The 18,484-nt window shown below is 30.4% G+C and overlaps 1 protein-coding gene across 1 annotated transcript in view; it reads left to right on the plus strand.

Moving 5' to 3' along the window:
* The window catches only part of LOC106469531 (Meckel syndrome type 1 protein homolog), a 37,580-nt gene that overhangs the window by 14,596 nt on the left and 4,500 nt on the right, over positions 1-18,484 (plus strand). The window contains exons 4-7 of the mRNA XM_013930030.2: positions 2,817-2,887; positions 9,570-9,645; positions 15,643-15,753; positions 17,902-18,035. Coding sequence (XP_013785484.1) covers positions 9,621-9,645; positions 15,643-15,753; positions 17,902-18,035 — 270 coding nt within the window. The 5' untranslated portion in view covers positions 2,817-2,887; positions 9,570-9,620. The remainder of the gene's footprint in view (positions 1-2,816; positions 2,888-9,569; positions 9,646-15,642; positions 15,754-17,901; positions 18,036-18,484) is intronic.

An 18,484-nucleotide genomic window follows, 5' to 3' on the forward strand; every position in this document is an offset into this window, starting at 1 on the left:
AGGTAGCATAAATCAGTTAAATGACGAAAAATTAGGTGTCTATTTACTTGTGATCACTCAGTGTACATTCACAAAGGAATGAGATGTCAAATTGCAGTTCATCCCTTCTATTGGGAGCCCTTATCCTACTCCAGCATGGATTTCAGTACCCTATGGCTGGGTTTTGGATTTAGAATAGAACCAATCAACATAAGTCCTCACAGATGTTTATGGTTGTCTGTATTCCTTCCTTAATCATTCTCCTTCTGTGTTACAGTGGAGGTAAGGAGAATTGTTCTGGTTCTGTCCTTCTTGCTATCTCTCACTATATCTTATTACAAAGATGTTATTGCATTTTGGATGGTTCAGGTCAGTTTTACTGTTGGGGGTGTTGATTTATATTATATAGACATCCTTTTGATACCTGATGTCAGGTCCCCGGATCAATAGATCAAACCTAGCACATGTCATGCTCAGGAGTCAGAGTGGTTCTAGATTCCCTTCAGTCTCTTGACCTTGAGGTGAAGACGGTATGATCCTCATCCTACCTCCGTGTGGATGTCGGTTCCCAGTGGCATGGGTTTTGGATGTAGTTGACTAACCAAATGTAGTTCGTCATGCTCTAGCTACTCTAGACCTAGGGGCACATATACTTTGTGGCAATGAGTTACATATATATTTACATGGTTAGGATCACTATCCTGCTACAGTTCTCTCCCATTTGGATGTGCTCCTCTCTTTTTCTGCCCATAACTACTACACATTTCACGGATGAGCGAAGAGTATACCTGTTTCAGAAGTGGTGCAGTTCCCCTTATCAGATCTTTGAATCTGACTCTCTCAATTCCAGGGGTATTCTTCAGATGCTTTGGGGGGGGGGGCTGTACTTTTGTCATTCCCTTGCACCAGTCCCACCATCTAGTAAGTGTGGGATTCCAGCTAATCTTGTGAGAGGAGGGAAGTACCATATTGGAAGTTATAATTTTCATATACTATATCTCATTCTCCTATTGGGGGGGAAGTGATGCATGATGATTTACATGAGAAACATGTTGGAATCATTTGATTCCAATAGGTGGGAGCAGAAGGCTTGTGGCATGCTTAAAGAAAAAATTTTCATATAGAAGGCAGCACTGGATGAGAATAGCTAATCTTGTGGGGGAAGTACCTATTGGAAATACATTTTCAGTATAGGAAAATTATAACTTTTGAGAGAAATGTGATTCATAGGTTTCAAGAGTATCTGTAATATTTAAAAGCTTTTAGTTACTTATAATAGGTAAAACTTGATTTTTTTGTTATATAATCATCCTTTGAGATAAAATGCTGTAATTGAGAATCATTACCATCATTAATCAAAAGGATACAATACCAGGAGTAAATGCTTTAGTAATACAGTTTCTTTCGTATACATAAACTGTGTAGTTTCATGATTAAACATTTCAAGAAAATGAGGGTGCCAGTTTATTCGTAATGATCATTTAGTGAAGTGTACTTGCAATACTCATGTTGTGCCATGTGAGGAATGTCATGTGTTTGTCATAGGATAGTTGTATATCAATAGAGTTAGTGAAATAGGCTTAATACAGACTCAGCATCATTAGGGCCTACAGTGTCAGCAGTGATGTAAAACCCTCAGTTCCCATGATTCATTGGACCAAGGACTACTAATGTAATTTTTTATGCTATACTAGTACTGCACTGTGCACAATCTAATACTACTAGAAAATATATCTAGAACCCCCCCCCCCCAAAAAAAAATTCTGAACTGGGACACCAAGAGGGGATATTTACATCACTGCATTAGCAGGGATGTTTTCTCTTACAAAATACCTGTTAAGTTGAAGACTTCATGCTTTCAAAACCTTTTACTTAAAACAGTGGAATGTTTTAGGCAAAGTAAGAAAATTATCAAACTCTTATATTTTCTTAGTTTCAGCAAGTATAGAGTAAACTTTGTCATGTAAATAGTGTTGCAACTCAGCATAATATTCTTGTTAAAACTGTAAGGAAGAGAACAAATTAATATAAAAATTAACCTTACATTCTAATACAATTCAAAGAACTCATCTGTACTGAAACTGTTCTCGTAATATAAACAAATTGAACTTCAAAGTACTGGACATATTACAGTCACACATCAGTTTTCATTGAAATTTACTTCCTAAACTGTTATGAGTAAAACAAAGCTATAGTATTTTAAGCATTAGTTTATATTGTAGATGAAGTTTAATTACTGGATTTTTTTAACTAAAATTCATTATTTCATACATTTTCACCCAAATCTAGACATACATTGATAGTACAAAACAACTTTCACAAAATTACTTTCTATAAAGTTTCACAATTTAATTATGAGTAAAATTATCACACCAAAAAGTTAAAAATTAAGAATTTCTTTACTATTATTAACATTATGTTTGGTTAAACTATGTCAGTTTTTTGTTATTATGTAGTAGGTAGAAAACAAGATAGATAACAAATATATTGCTTACTTGTGTTTATTTAGGACTGAAAAATTAAAAAGAGTTGTCAATTGTAAAGGCCTCAAATAAACAGAATAAATTTTATATTTGTTACAGTGTAAAAACAAGTTTAGAAACCTTATGTAATCATTGTTATTTTAGCTTAGCCTTTGCTTAAAGGAAAAACTAGAAGTTTTTTTAGAGTTTAAATCAGAGGAAAATTTCTTAAGATGTGTTTCACTTTGTTTTCTTATAATGTTATTTTATTCTTGATGGGGTTTTTTGTGATATATCAGTCTTTTATTATATGGCAAGTTTGTGTGTTCATTATTTATTGTTTCTTGTGTTTTATATTCAATTATTTTTGACGAGATTGGACAGTATCAGGTGAAGTGGAAGTGGAAGGAGTGACACACGCTTGTTCACCCAAAGTTGAAAACAAGGTAATTACCTGCTACAGTAACATCTTTCTCCATGTCTGGTGGCACTATATGATAATTTTAACTGCTTCACATATTTGATACCAGACCAGAAATGAAACCTAATTTTGTAGTGAACAATCTTCTACATACTTGTCCTTCACTAAGATATCTGACACACTGTACACAATTCTAGATATGGAGATACTTGGTGTGAAATTTGTAGGCTTGGAAAATTAAAGTTATCAATCTTCAACACTTAAAAGAAGAAATAAATTTATTTTCTCTGTATTTATTTAAAATTTTCAACTTTAAAAAAGCTATTGAATAATACTTGGGGAAGGTTTCAAAGTGAATTTTAGCTTGGTGCATAAATAACATAGACAAATGTCTTTAAACAAACTGATTTAATTTTATGATTAAAATTGTTTTTTTAGTAGTGCTATTTCATGCATTTAACTAGATTGGTTTATGTTTATGAAATCTTTATCCTTAAATAAAACATTTCAAGCTAATTAACCAAAATGAGAAGAGTATTTGCAACTGATTCATCAGGTGGAAAACGAAGTTTTATAGTAAATATTAAAAACACTGTAATACCAAAAACCAAATATTTCAAAAATAAAATAATGTAAACCAATTCGTTATGGCCAGCTTTGATATTCACTCCTTATTCACTAACATCCCACTTCAGGATACAATTAAAATAATTAGTAAACAGTTATTCCCTACCAAAAATGCCACACTCTCTAACTTTAACAAACAGAACTTCAAACAGCTTCTTAAATTGGCCCTCAAGCACAATCACTTCGTTTTTAATGGTCATCTTTATGACCAGATAGATGAAGTGGTGATGGGATCACCTCTAAGTCCGACCCTTGCAAATATTTTTCAAACGTTCAAATAAACAAAATAAACAATCTCTTTGCCACATCTATTTACCGTAAGAAAACATTTACTAGCTTATACACTCGTTTTGACATTTTCATACTAGACTGCTTCAAACATAACCTTGTTTTAAATCTTCTAAACAGAGTGTATAATGTCTGTTCTGACTACTACTTTCTTCACTCAGAAATTTCATAACATATTACAAAGTAATGGTTATCTCCTTAATTTCATACACTCTATCAGACGAAAATTTTTAACAAGTAAAATAGAACCTACCAAAAAGTCACACACTGTCTCAAAATATCCACTAATTCTTATCATTCTTTTCATTAACGAACAAAGTTTTAAACTCAAATATCAAATTCAAAAAATAATAACAACATATTACCCACAAATTCAACTAAGTTTAATATTTATGTCAACGTTTAGAATTAAACTCTTTCTGCATGAGCATCCTTTACTGTGCATGTCATGAGGTTTTTAGTGACTTACATTCAAAATTTAATTGAACTACTTTTTGTTTATGTTATACCAATTAGTATAGCATAAAATCGTAGCTAATAATCCATATCCTAAGTTTCCCTCTATTTTATTCACCACCCATCCAGTAACTACGGAATTAAATGTAAATTACTCACTATAAAACCGTCATTGCTCAGCCAAATCATAATTTTTATAGCTTTCAATCTTGTGTGGTTACAGAGCCATCAAATAGAAAATCAGACCCCTCTTTCCACACCCACATGTCGCATCCTTTATTTCAGGATTTGGTAATAATTCTCACAAACTCTTAATACTATATTAAGTATAACCAATAGAAAGCCAAGGTTTTCATCTATCAAATGACATGTTATATTACATTGTTTTCTGAACAGAGAATTGTCATTTTCTCTGTTAGTACAAGCTTTGTTCCCATGAGAAAGATAACTATCTTCGGTGAACTTGTAATGGATCTTGTCGGATAGTTAGAAAGCCAGAAAAATTATGATAGTTAGGGGAAATTGTCTGCTTTTTGCATGTTATTATTCTATGTTCTTTGGTGCATTATTTAATTAAGTAAAAATTATTAAGTGCATTGCTAACATTAGTATAAAAAAGTAGGGTTAAGTGTCATCGACAGTCAACAAAAATAATAATATTCGGGTTAGTACTTTATTTCTTGTTTTTCATGTTTATTCTTTGTCTGTAAATTGTAAAAATATGGATCTCTGTAGGTTAGTTAAGGTTAGGTTAGGCAAAATAAATAATATTATAATAAAAATGTTTTACAAGGCATGCACACGAGCAGCTCAGAGTAATGTCATTCGATAGCATAATGTGAGCTCCATGTTCCCCAAGTGATTTACATGGCATTAATAGTAGTAGTTAACTGTGGTTCGTGGGCAATAAAACAAGACAATTTAAATATAAATAGATGTATACTGTTGCGCATTTAAAGCTACTTAGGATAAACGAATATAGTTTCATGTTACAATTTGAAGTGATTCTGGAAAGAAAAAAGTGTAATTTAGGTTTATTTTGATTTTTTTTGGTGGGGGGATTACGAGGCAGGTCAAATAGACCATCATTGTATAAAGTTAGGGTAGAGAAAAATAACAGGTAAAATATAAAGTTTTACTGAAAACAAACATTTTAAATGTAGTTAGGAGGTTTTAGAGATTACGCAAATGAATTTGAGATGAAGAATATATTCATGGACTAATCTATTTTTAGTTTATCAAAAATACATCACTAAAAAATATGATTAAATACTTATAATATTTACTGAAAGTCTGCCAAATTTTGTGAAGCTATACATACTATATTAGAAGTTAGTAGTATCAAAACTATAAATACTTTAAATGACTACAAAGAAGTCATGTGGTCGGTCAAATTAACCGATCCCATGTTGAAACGTTTCAAACTAAAGTCATTCTACCCATTCCTATGCGCTCAGGGGTTGTATATAAATACACTTGTGGTAGCTGTCTTGTATCCAATTGCATAACGAGAATAACAACCACCCCCATACTTCCAGAAAACTTTAAAATTCTCGACTTCGGAATCACAGATTACAAACTCTTTATTAAAGAAAGCCTCCATTTTCAGTGATACCCAACACTAAATATTAACATCAACTCTTCCCTATTGTCATTAATGTAATCAATTCTGGATACTAAGTGTTTTTATTTGATATTTATTATTATTATTTTAAAGATACAGTTTATATATATATATTTAAGCCTTTCTCTATAATAGTTTCTCTTAACAATGTTATTTATTAAAGGTGTATGCTGCATGTTTTATTGTACATTCCATTATATTGTTATTGTTTAAATCTGTTCTTTCTAAACTTCCGATTGAATATGAAAATTTGCCCAATGCTAATGTTGTTTTTTGTAGTTCGAATATTAAGAACTAATTTTTTTAAGATATTAAAGCAACACTGATGGTGGAATTTAAGAAAATTCCAAAATGTCTGTATTAAAGATGTTTTTTGGTATTACTGTGTTTTTAATATTTATTATAAAACAGGTATATTATGTAAACAATACTACACAGGACTTGAAATAACAGGTGCCATGGCAGCTAAAAAAAAAGTTATGTGGCAACTTGGAATTTAGTTAATTTTTCAATAAAAAACTTGCTTTTCATGTGTTTAGTAACTTTAGATATAATTAAACATCACAGAAACTAGTTTATAGCATATGAATTTTCAATAAATATCAAAATACTGAAAAAGGAATTCAAATAGGCATAATTCTGCAGAGTCTTTTAAGTTTCTGTTGTTAGACCACCCACTAATAAACATGTGGGCTCCTCTGTCATGAGATGGTTGCACTAAAATTGTCCACGTGCTTTACATAATTTTACAATGGATTGGTTCACCTTCATAGTGTTGTAAACATTAAATGTTACCAAAAAAAGCACTGTGGATATATTTTGTTTACAATTAAAATACACGAATTGCATGAAATTGAAAATTGGGTCAAATTTTCTTGGAGCAAGGAGAGAATGGCCACCCTTGCTCCTCACTAGGTTAAGCTACTATCTTGGTTCCTAAATATATAAAGATATATGGCAAATCCTGATACCACATTAGTGTTTGTAAAGCAAACTGACACTGTGTATTGTACAAATTCATTATTAAAAAATGTGCTTTTAAAGTGTCTCTTTTTCAGAAAAGAGCAGTATTTAAAAGTGCACGAGTTTCTGTGTCATTTTGTAAACTTTTATAGTTAACATATTTCTGTAAAATGTAACTAATATTAAGTTTTGTGCAGACCAAGCTACAGTGGTTTAAATGTATACTAGTGATGGGTGACATAACTGTGTATTGATGGTTGTTTAACAATAATTATAAATATACAGATATGTCACCCATTTTTATCTTCAATTACAAGTATAAAATTATCATTTCATCTTTGTAAACATTACAAAAATTGTCAAATAATTTTAATGATTTTACTTCTTAGCTATATTAAAGTTAATAAATTTGTAACCTGAGCATTGTCTATTGTGGTCTTTCATTTTATGAAATGTTTGAGGCAAAACAGTGATGTTTGTGTATTTACTATGTCTGCTACAGTGTGTTGTACTTACAAAATGTTTTAACTCTGGGGTGGGTTAAAAAAATTAGTAAAAATTGAAAATAAAATTATATATATATATACACATATACATAAACATAAATAGTTATTAAAAGCATAACTTCTAAATTATTTACTGCATTTATAATTAGGTAAAGAATAAAGTGGCCTCATATTATATAAATAAGGTTTTGGTTGACTTTATATTTTGTTCAAACAAGTCTTTCCCTGATTATAAACCAATTGCAGTTAAAACTTGATTAAGCATTATAAGTGTATAACATTTATACAAGCAGTTATGAGAGAATCTATTTGAGCGTACACTTTGCAATAAAATGACTATATGTTGTATGTATTTTCTTTTATTTCAGACCTAGAGATGTATTAAAGTTCAAAATGATACTCACAATGGGGTGTTTATTAGACTAATAATTAGCATTGCTATTAGGCTGTTTGGTGTAACTTTTGAATATAAATCATGATGCATCAATCTAAAACAAATGTCATTAAATACATAGTTCAACAGCATTTTTTCACATTAGATATACAAGCATAAAAAAAGCATCATTTGTTTGAAATTACTAAATTTATGTTTTTTATCTTTATGTATATATTTTAAATGGTTAATAAAGTTTAAATACTTACATTTCTCTACACCTTAATTATTTTTTAATTTGTAACATAAGCTCCTTTCACAACTCGTGCAGTTTTCAAGTGGTGAGTGCATAACTACATATCAGTATTTTAAAATTTAAATACAAAATATAATTCTAACTCTGCTGCAACAAATTCGTACTAACATATTGTACAATTGATAATTTTATTATTATATAACATTTATTTAGTGTAATTCACAAAGAAAATATTAACTTTCATTTCTGTGCAGCTTCAAGGATTCTCGATTGTAAACGCCATTTCACTTTTTTTCATAATTTTTCTGCCCATCCCAAATTAGAGGTTTCTACTTCCTAAAAAACTATCATATTTTGTAAATATTATGATCCGTGTCTTTTTTTTTTCAAGTCGTTTTCCTTCTTTCTCAGCAGTTTCATTACTACAGCTCTTCATGGCACCCTTTTCATGGTGTTGCAGCATGTGGTCTGAACAATTACTAATGAAGCTTGGCTTTGAAAGTAGCTAGTATCAGTGGCTACAAACTATTAGTTCAAAGAGAAACTAATCTGTCTTTATCAATATAAAGTAAATAAAGTGGTTTTAATGGTAATTTCAGGTTTATCAACATATTGTTACCTAGAGCTCCTGTTGGAGTGAACAAAGGAGTAATGCAAAACTTTTAACACTTAGTAAGAATCACAGATTTGAAAATTTATTTAGAGTTCCTTTTAATATTCTTTTCATACATTATATTACAGTGTATTTGTTTGAAAACTACATAATTTTTCTTCTATGAGAAGGCATCAGTTAAGTTTAGTTAGTTGTAGAGTGTACAGAAAATGACATACACTGTTCAAGTGAAATATCTGTTTTTTATTGGATACTGTTGTTCTGTTTTCTTGTATTCAAACAACTCAAACACAAATAAAAAACTAATGCTTTGAAAACAAACTGTTTTTTAGATGTAAATTGATTTTGAGGCAGAATATTTTTAGGAAAAATGTAACCTAGTCTGACAAAGGTAATGGTGACATTATTTTGAAAGTAAGATCTTGGTTACTGATAAATATTTTTTATGACTTATAGCTGGGAGTGGTGAATACTACAACAGCAAAATATAGTATTGAAATAAATATGTTAAAAATATCAATCAAATTGAAAATGAATGGATATATTAAATGAAACTTGCTGATCAATAATAAAGTGATGTTTTAAGTTGAAAGGAAAAAAAAATTTAAACAGTGTCTCACAACAAAATTGTGGAAATTTTACAATCTAAAAAAAAACATAGAAATACTATATCAAATTATATGATTTCTTTAACAACTAGGCACTATATAGAAAGTTTATACTAAGTTTTGTGCAGTTTGTTAAATATTTCCACTGTAAGACAGGATATATCTGTGATATCCTTCCAGCTTTACATGTATGCATCGTTGTTGTTGGAGAATATCACAACAACAAAAATGCATAACACTTTGAAGGTGTTGTAGATACTTGTTTCAACAAATCATCTGGTAAAACTGATAAAATCACATTATATATGTCATAGATCATTAAGTAATGAAGAGAGCTTGATATAGTTTTTGTTTTTTTAAGTATGTTCTACTGGTCATTGCTATAATTTATAGGAAGACGTGGCTTACTTCAGTCACCCGTTTTCTTTTGAACTTGAGTACAAGATGAAAACCGTCCAACCATGTCCAGGTAATTTATATATACATATGTTTAAAAAGTAATGATTTTTTTTGGTAAGCTAAACTGTTTTACCAAGTTATACTATAACTTTCATAACATTACCCCAGCTCTTTAGTATATGTTTTGCCATATAAGTTAAAGTTTTTTACATGATAAGACAGTTTAACCCTTTCGCAGTGGGCTCGTGCAATTTGTGGAAATCAAGTTGCAAATTTTACTTGTACAACAATACATACGGTAACTCGGAGATTTATTAACGTATCCTCTCAAAACTGGTGAGATTTCGTGAAAGATCATAAGTATCTTGTACGTGTATAATGATGGTTTTATAATTGCTTTTACTAAAAATATGTTATTCTTTTATTGTAGTTACTTGCATCCAAACTATTAACAAATCAAGTGCAAAGTGATTTTCATTTTAAGTATAAAAATACTTTTTTTCGTCTTATAGTTTCATATTTCATTTGCATAATCTCTAGAACCTCTTAAAAGGATATCAAAAGTTTTTTAAGGTAAATTTTTATATTTTATTTTTAATTTCTCTCTGTCGTATCACTAACTCTAACTATTATCATCAGTGTATAATAGAATGAAATAATTAAAATTAGGAAAGAGAAAAAAAAATACATAATTTTAATTTTTTATAGAATATCTTTAAAAGAGTTTCTTTTTTTCAAATTCAAAATTTCATCTCATTTTCCTTTTCACATATAGTTAATTTTTAATTTTCCTTTCTTGTCTTTTACAACTTATTATTCATCTCAAGACAAGTCAACAGTGCCCTGGAGGCATATTACAGTTTCTTTGGGAGACATGCACAAGCATTTGACAAACTTTTAATTCAGTGCCTAATATCGTAAGCCTTGAGAAGGTATGCAAAGTATGATGTATATTTTAAAATGTTTAAACCTTTTAAGTATGCATTTTAAAACATAACTAATACATAATTAACTAAGATATAATAGTAAGACTTAAACACAATTTAAACTGTATCTAACTATAACATATTTAGGTAAGAAAAACCCGTAAGTGCTATAGTTGATCAAGAAGCCAACAGTACTATAGTCAATTTCATGTACTCTATGACAAAGACTTGGTGCCAATTTCAAAATAACCATTGTTAGTTTCTACTGTAAAATGAGATATTTCTAATTGTTATATACACACATGTATGTAGCGTCTACATGGAAGAGATAAAGCGCAGGTCTTGAAAACATTTATTACTTGTTTTAACTATATTCATTCAGAGTACTTTGGAAGGAATGAGTCAAAAGGTTATGTAAGCATCTTAGTAGCTAGATGTACCACTACTCTATTACCATTGTATTATAGAAAATGCAGAGAGCCAATGTAGAGATTTTTCATAGCTTGTTGGTCACATGACAATACATCTGAAGTTTTAACTAATTTTTAAAGGTTTATTTTGTAATAAAGGACTCAAACTTAGATACAATAAAACCTTGAATCATAACACAAATTATAATATTTAATTCATTCACGTACATTGATATTAAAGGTGTTTAATTGAGATTTGAATATAACATGGTGGCTTGCACAGAAAAGCATTTAAAAAGGCTCCTATTGTGAAAGGGTTAATAAAGCTTTATGTGATTTTGTGATTGAAATATTATTATACACTCTTATTTTAAAAAAAAAACATAAGGGACCAAAATATGAAATATGTTGTTGAAAAATACAATAAGCCTAGTACTGTTGTCTAATGATAAATATCATTTATTGTAATTATGCTTTGCAGCTTTTTTTATTAGCATTAGAATGTAGTTGATGGCACTAAAAGAAAAAGAAAGCCATAAAAAGTATTTTGCTCTTTAATTTCATACAGGCAAGTGAAGTCACTATAATGTTGGTGAACCCTTGCTTGCATTAGAGTAATAGCTTTCTTATGAAACCACAGACATTTAATTCTGTCTACCTTCAAGTGTATATTATTCTATATAAGTTATTATTTTGTTGGTGAAAATGTAAAAATTAAAAAAATGAATGTCTGCACAAATTGATTTTTTGTACTGTTATCATTGTTTTTTAATAACTTTGAAAATTTCATAGTAAAGATTACAGGGTGGAGTATGTCATAGTCAAACAATTTTGTACTTGCAAATCAATAAGTTACATGACAACCACAGCAAATATAAAGTTTTGGTGGGATGGTATGCATCAGAACTGTATTTTGACAATATTTGGCATTTCATAAGCAGTGTAATGCCGCCAACAATTGATCGATTTTTTGGAGGGGTATGTAATAGCCTTGCCCAGTAGAAATTATTCATGCACTCATGCCTTAGTGATATGCTTAAGTTAGGATTTAGAATTTTCAAGACAAAGATGTCCTTTGTACTTAACGGCATTGTAAAGCAAAAGAATATGGATCAACTTAGAATACCAGGACCATCCAGAAAGAGACCTACAGCAAGTCATACCTCAGTTGTGGTGACCAAAGTGGACATCTTTTAACAGGGGAGAATCTACTAACACAAAGGCAATAGTACACAGCCTAATCAAGAAGGAGAGGATCTCCATCTAGAAATGAGGCCAGCAGTGTATTGGTTCACCAATACAAGGCATCCAGTCATACCTTCTGTTCAGCAGTCACATACCTCAAACATCTGGGCAACAAAATGGGTATCCATGCTATTCCTTAAGGTAAAATACCAGCCAAGTTGCTTTATACAGCACCTGTAGATTTTTGTATGATCAGTTGAAACAGGTGCTAAGAAATCATCGACTTCATGTACAAGATGGATTATTTAAAGCCATCAGAGAGAAGTGATGTCCTTTGAGTATGACAGCTATACAATAGAGCCTTTTACAATAACAATTATGCTTCTGGCCATTGTCAAGATGCATGGTTATCAGAAAGAGCATGACCGGATGTGGCAACATGGACTTGTGTCCTGTTGAGTTTCTCCAAAAGTGTTTAAAAATAATGTACTTAGTGCTCTGTAGTTAAAGTACATTGCTGTATCTATTGACTAGCAGTAACTAGTTTAGATTATCAGTTTTTCTAACCTTTTTTCTTCAGCTTTGACCCCACAAAATCCAATTGTTTTTTGTTGTTTTTTTTTGGGAGAGATGTGATACCCTTCTCTATCTGTTCGCATATTTTCAATATATCTGTGTATATAACTAGTATAATTTCTTCTCACTATACAGTAATATTTTCAAATTTTCATTATTTACTTTACTGGTTTACTTACTTGAAATAAAAATTTCTTCTGGTGAAAATGCTCAGTGTCATATCTTTTTGTCAAACATGATCTGGTCATGTTGTGAGACCCTGTGGCATTGGTCCTACTATCTGCACTTTGCAACTTTTTTGTATTATATAATTTATATGGCCCCTACCTGATCACTGGCATTGGGTTTTCAATCTGTCATTATAAAGGATCACTCTAGGGCTGTAACTTTGCAACTTTAGTTTGTCTTAGTATTTGTTCTGTTATCCAAAATTGCTTGTTTCTCCTCTTTATGATAGAAACCTACATGTTTCACAAATCCATTTTCCAATGCTGCTGGTGCTCTAATTGATACATAGTTCTCAGAGAATGAAAAACTGGTAATGTGTGATCTTAATCTCTATTCTGCAACTGAATGGGTTTCTATAATTGCTTTGGGTGATTGATTGTGGCCATTGATTGGATGGTGTTGGAAAACATCCTTATTGCAAAAGTTAATATTATTCTTCTTCCACGGATCCATCCTTTCTTCATGTTTTATTGATGAAATTATCTGCCTATTCTGTGTTCTTCCATTTGATCTTACAAAGCTCCTTGGATTTTTGTCTTGGTAATGTCATTTTTCTGCACCTATTTTCATTGTGGTAGACTCAGACTTCTATACAACTTATCTTAACTATGTCAGAGTTCATACATAACATTTTGTAGATGGTTTTGCTTTGGTGGGATGACTAGTCAAGGTGATGAAATCTCACTTTAATTCTCCCCATTTACATCTTCTTTTTTACACTTCTCTCGGTTATGTCCTTTTGTCATATTGAAGGAATTTGGTTCACTTAACCTTCTCATAGAGCTAAATTTGTGGACTTTTTTTATGAACATTCATTGTTGTGAAGTGCATCAAACCCATTAGAGATACTTATCTCAGAAACCTTTACTGGACATTGACAGACCAGTCCACTTTCTCTTTCAACTCCTTCCTAGGAATTCCTCATGATAGTTGAACATACAGGTTAATCACTCTCTCTTTCAGCCTATCTGTCCACATTTTACATTTCTTTGCATAATTGTTATGTTACTCATGTATTCCAAGTTCTGGATTTACCTCCTATAAAACCTATGGCTGCTGAAATCACTTATTAAGATATGTTTCCTTTTCTTTCAAGCCTTGACTTCTAGTTAATAGGATTTATACCATCACTATATTGTGTAAAATTTTTCTCAGTTTCAGCTTTTCTCTTTCTTAGTCTTCCTCTCACAATAGACTCAATTAGCTAGAAATGGGGATTACATGCTGTTGTTTTCTTCTGTGTAGATTAAGTTTATTTAGACCTTGACAAGCCCAAGTTTGTTTTTGTTTTGTTTTATAGCTGACTACCCCTTTACCTGTAACTTCTTAGTATTTTGGGCCCCCTCTCTGTACCTTTGCATTTTTTTTAGAGCATCAGGCTGCTTCCATATTCAAATTGACTCCTGCATTTGTTTTGACGTCTTTTTGTAATCTTAGACCCCCAGGGAAAGTGTCTTGCACAATTTCGTCTATTTTGTTTACTGCTTTTAGGTTAGACTCTTTAATAGGTTTACTGCTTGCTTAAATAAATCCTGTACAAGTTTATATGGTATTTCTGGTTAAGAATAATCACACAGATAGCTACTAAAAGTCTGCAAATTATGAAGAATTTCAGGATTTAGTTGGCATTTATTATCTACAGTCATAATAAATCAAATATATAACTTAAAACGTAAGTTTTAATTTAATTCTCAACACTGCATAACACAGAGTTGAAAAAACTACGTATCATTATGAAAATTTTAAAGTGATGTGAATGACAAATTTAAAAGTAGGTAATGGAAACAAAGTTAACTGGGTTTGTTTTAGAAATTTAAGGGAATAAACTGTTAGAATATAAATTATTTTCTTGTTGGATTTTATAGATGAGACAGGGGCACAACCAGAAAGTTATGTTCACTGTTGTAGGATCAAAAGACATACAGAATTACATTCTAAAAAAAGCATGAAAGAAAATTACATGCAGGATCTATACTAGTGAAGCTGCAGAAATCTAAGAGGGTTTCCACCCTCTTAGAAACATAAGGGGATAAAGGGGTGAAGCTAGGGACAAGATAGAAAACACAATTGTAGAAATAGGACAGTATTTCCAATGAAAAAGTTCTTTAGCTCATCTGTGACAAAAAGAGAAATTAAGAATCTAGAAATTTAGTATGTTTGTGTGTGTTTGTTTTGTTTATGTAAAACAAAGTACAAAAACATGATGACACCACAGGTATTTCTTTGATCTCACCTGATATTAATATGATTCTCTTTAGTAAGTATCTTAGAAAACTCATTGCACAATTCAACTAGGTCATGTTATCACATGGCACTTGATATTATACACATTATTTGTTACCCCTTTTCTCAACTAAGAATCCTTCAACCTGTTTGTCATCCTAAGCTGCTTAATAAGTTTGATGTTAGATGTAAGATGTGGTTGTTTTTTTCTTTCAGTTCATCCTATTGATGGAAGAATGTCTTATACCTCTCCTGAGCACTCATGATATAATTTTAAAAAATGAGGCAAAACAAATTGTACAAAATAAAAAGGACTTGTGTTAATAATTTGTCAAGTTGTTAGCAATTGTTTATATATATAAGTAAGTATTCATTGAATTTCTTTTGTAGGTAATTAAACCTAATTTTCATTTCAAATTTGAACAAGGTATGTTTTTTTTTACTCTTACAGAGTTCTAAGATATATCAGAACTATGTCACACCAATATTAGTGATTACTGTTTTAAAACCTATTTTCAGATAATACCTTACCTAGGTGGCCAGTGCTTTTTTTAAAAGTTGTGTCTTATAGTACATGGGGACACTACCAGATTCAGGGTTATGGTTACACAATTCTACCAGTAACTCCAGGTAAAAGTGTTGTGAATGTAACTCATTAAAGAAACTGTTGTAGATTTAAATTTCAAGTTATCAGTTCTTGTAAACTTTAACCCTTTTCAGCCCTTTGGCATCATTTTAGCCACTTGTGCATTCGTAAAAATTAATACCTCAAAAATGAACTATCTGAAACAAAGACACTTAAAATATAAAGCATGATACTTGTTGAACATTTTTGAATAGTAATTGAATATTTTTGGTAAATTTGCATTCTATAATAAAAAATATAAAAAAATACTGTACGACATAATTGTATGCTATGCTGTATCACAACATGCGTGTAACCATTGGTCTAAAAGCCAGGTTTGCTCATTCTTATTAGCATTCTTATTATCATTCACTAGCCCACTTTGTTAAATGAAATATTATTGTAAGATGTCTTATTTATCATTAAAAATAAATACAAGTTAATGATATTTATCTCACTATATCAATTTATAAAATATACTTTTGTAATGCTTTTAGAAATAATGAATAATTTCAAGCTGTTTCAAAAACTCCCACTGACCTTTAAGTTCATGCCAGGGCAAAGTCCACTGTAAGAACCATTAGTTTCTAATTTCAAGTAGTTGTTTTTAAAAGGGAACTTCCAAGGTAATTACATCAACAAAATAAACAATCAGTTAAACAAATAAAATTAATTTATCTTTAAACAGCATAAAAGAATACAAAACATCATGTAGGTAGATTATTTGAAGGCATGCAATCATGAAACATGTATTTGAAATAACTACTGTATAATTTCACCTTTTCAAAACTAGTATAGAATATATCTTTATTTGGGTATATTTACATAATTTTTTTAAATTTGCATGCAATTTCTGCCTGTAGTTAATCATACCTATGTTGACCTGTTGTTAAGTTACAAACATTTTCCAACCATTTTACACAGGGGTAAAGGTTACATACTGCATCTTAAATCTCATGCTGACCAGTAGGTTGCAAATTAATAACATACACAAAGTTTTGTGAATATAAATTGTTTTATTTCTTCATGCATGAATTCTTGTTTTTCCATTGCTGTCAGACTTCAGTTTATGCTTTGCATAACATTCTTGAACATCCATTTTGCAGATATTTTAGACTTTATCTGTCAGACGTCAGTGCACCTGAATATCACATATGTTTCAGACTTAAGTTTAGAAATCTACAATTCATATAAAGAAGAAAGAGATCTCTGAAGCAAGTAGATTGCAAGAAAGAAGATAATCCCAGCTTTCATAGAAGCTTTATATGATTCTATTAGCTATAGAAGCTTGAAAGATGTGAAACAAAAATAGTGCAATTTCAATTTTACAGTTTTTGGTACCAACTATTTCAAAAATTCATTGTTTTCAAACTATTTGAGGTAGAAATATGCAGTAAACTTGTACAAAGATCACAGATTTGCAACTTTGTTCCATATATTTAGAAGCTTTATCTAGATGGGCAGGAGTGTAAATATTTCTACACACCAAGTAAAAATTACAGTTGGGAGAACAAAAATCTAAATTAGGGTTAGCTTTTTGAATTTTTTTTTATCAGAAACAAATATTAATAAACTACACTAAACAAAATAGTTACTCTGAACTTATCAATTATAGTTTAATGTTGTAGATGATTTGAGGGGAACGACAAAAAAAATTTTTAAAACTGAATATCTCACAAAAAAATGAGATACTAGGCTGTAAAGGGTTAATATATATATATCAAGCTTAAATTCTATGAAATATAAAAGAATAGTTTAAATAATATTGGAAATATTTTGTATGTTAATATACTAAAGCAAATCATCACAAACCAATGATAAAAGGATAGCTTATGCTTAAGGCAATTTTATAACAAATAAACTACCAGAGAAGAAGGTATACTTAAAGACTTTATTATAGAATGATTATTAGGCATGTGCAGATAATCAAAACTACTTATCAGTTAAATTCAATGCAATGCTCTTATACTCATTTATAATGAAGAGTTCTGATAGAAGTCTTGTGTTATCAAGTCAGTTTTCCAGAGTATAACTGTTACTCATACTTTCATGTTAGCTTCTCACATTATGTTTATAGGTGTAGTTTTAAATGAAGATAGTATGTACCTGTTTTTTAAAAGGCTATATTTTTATAAACCATATTACATGTTAAGGTACTCAGATGCTGAAACTTCAAACTTGGCGGCCAGTACCTGTTTCATTGGTTGATAAACTTAGAACATATTTTATTGGAGGACCAGCTGAGATTGTAGACCCTACTTACTTGGCTGTACCTTCCACATTTCAGGTAAAAAATACATTTTTTTGTTTAGTTTCCACCACAATTGTTGTTTTGCAATGTAAAAATTAAGAATTGTATTGAAATTTATTAGTAAAAAATGTTAAGATTTTATTGTTTGGCAAATTTTAAGCTATTTGTGGGACATTTTAATTTTTTTGTCCCACAGAGAGACAAAAGAAAATAATGTTTTCTACCAAAGTATAACAGATTTTCAAATGTCAAGAACTTTAGAATTTTATATTTTTACATACACAGAAAGTTACTTAACCCTTTCACTGCTCAGGTGTGGTAAAAAAATAATCCATATGCAAAAAATAAATCGTTTTTATCTTATGAAATCATACTATAGCATGCAAAAGTAAAGAATAAACACCAAAAAATCATGTAATGACCTTTGTTTAGGTCTGTTGGTGTGAGGAGGGAGCAATGTGCTAGTCAGATCCAGGATGACCCTC

The sequence above is a fragment of the Limulus polyphemus genome, unplaced genomic scaffold (assembly GCF_000517525.1).
Source record: "Limulus polyphemus unplaced genomic scaffold, Limulus_polyphemus-2.1.2 Scaffold3531, whole genome shotgun sequence".
Classification (NCBI taxonomy): domain Eukaryota; kingdom Metazoa; phylum Arthropoda; class Merostomata; order Xiphosura; family Limulidae; genus Limulus; species Limulus polyphemus.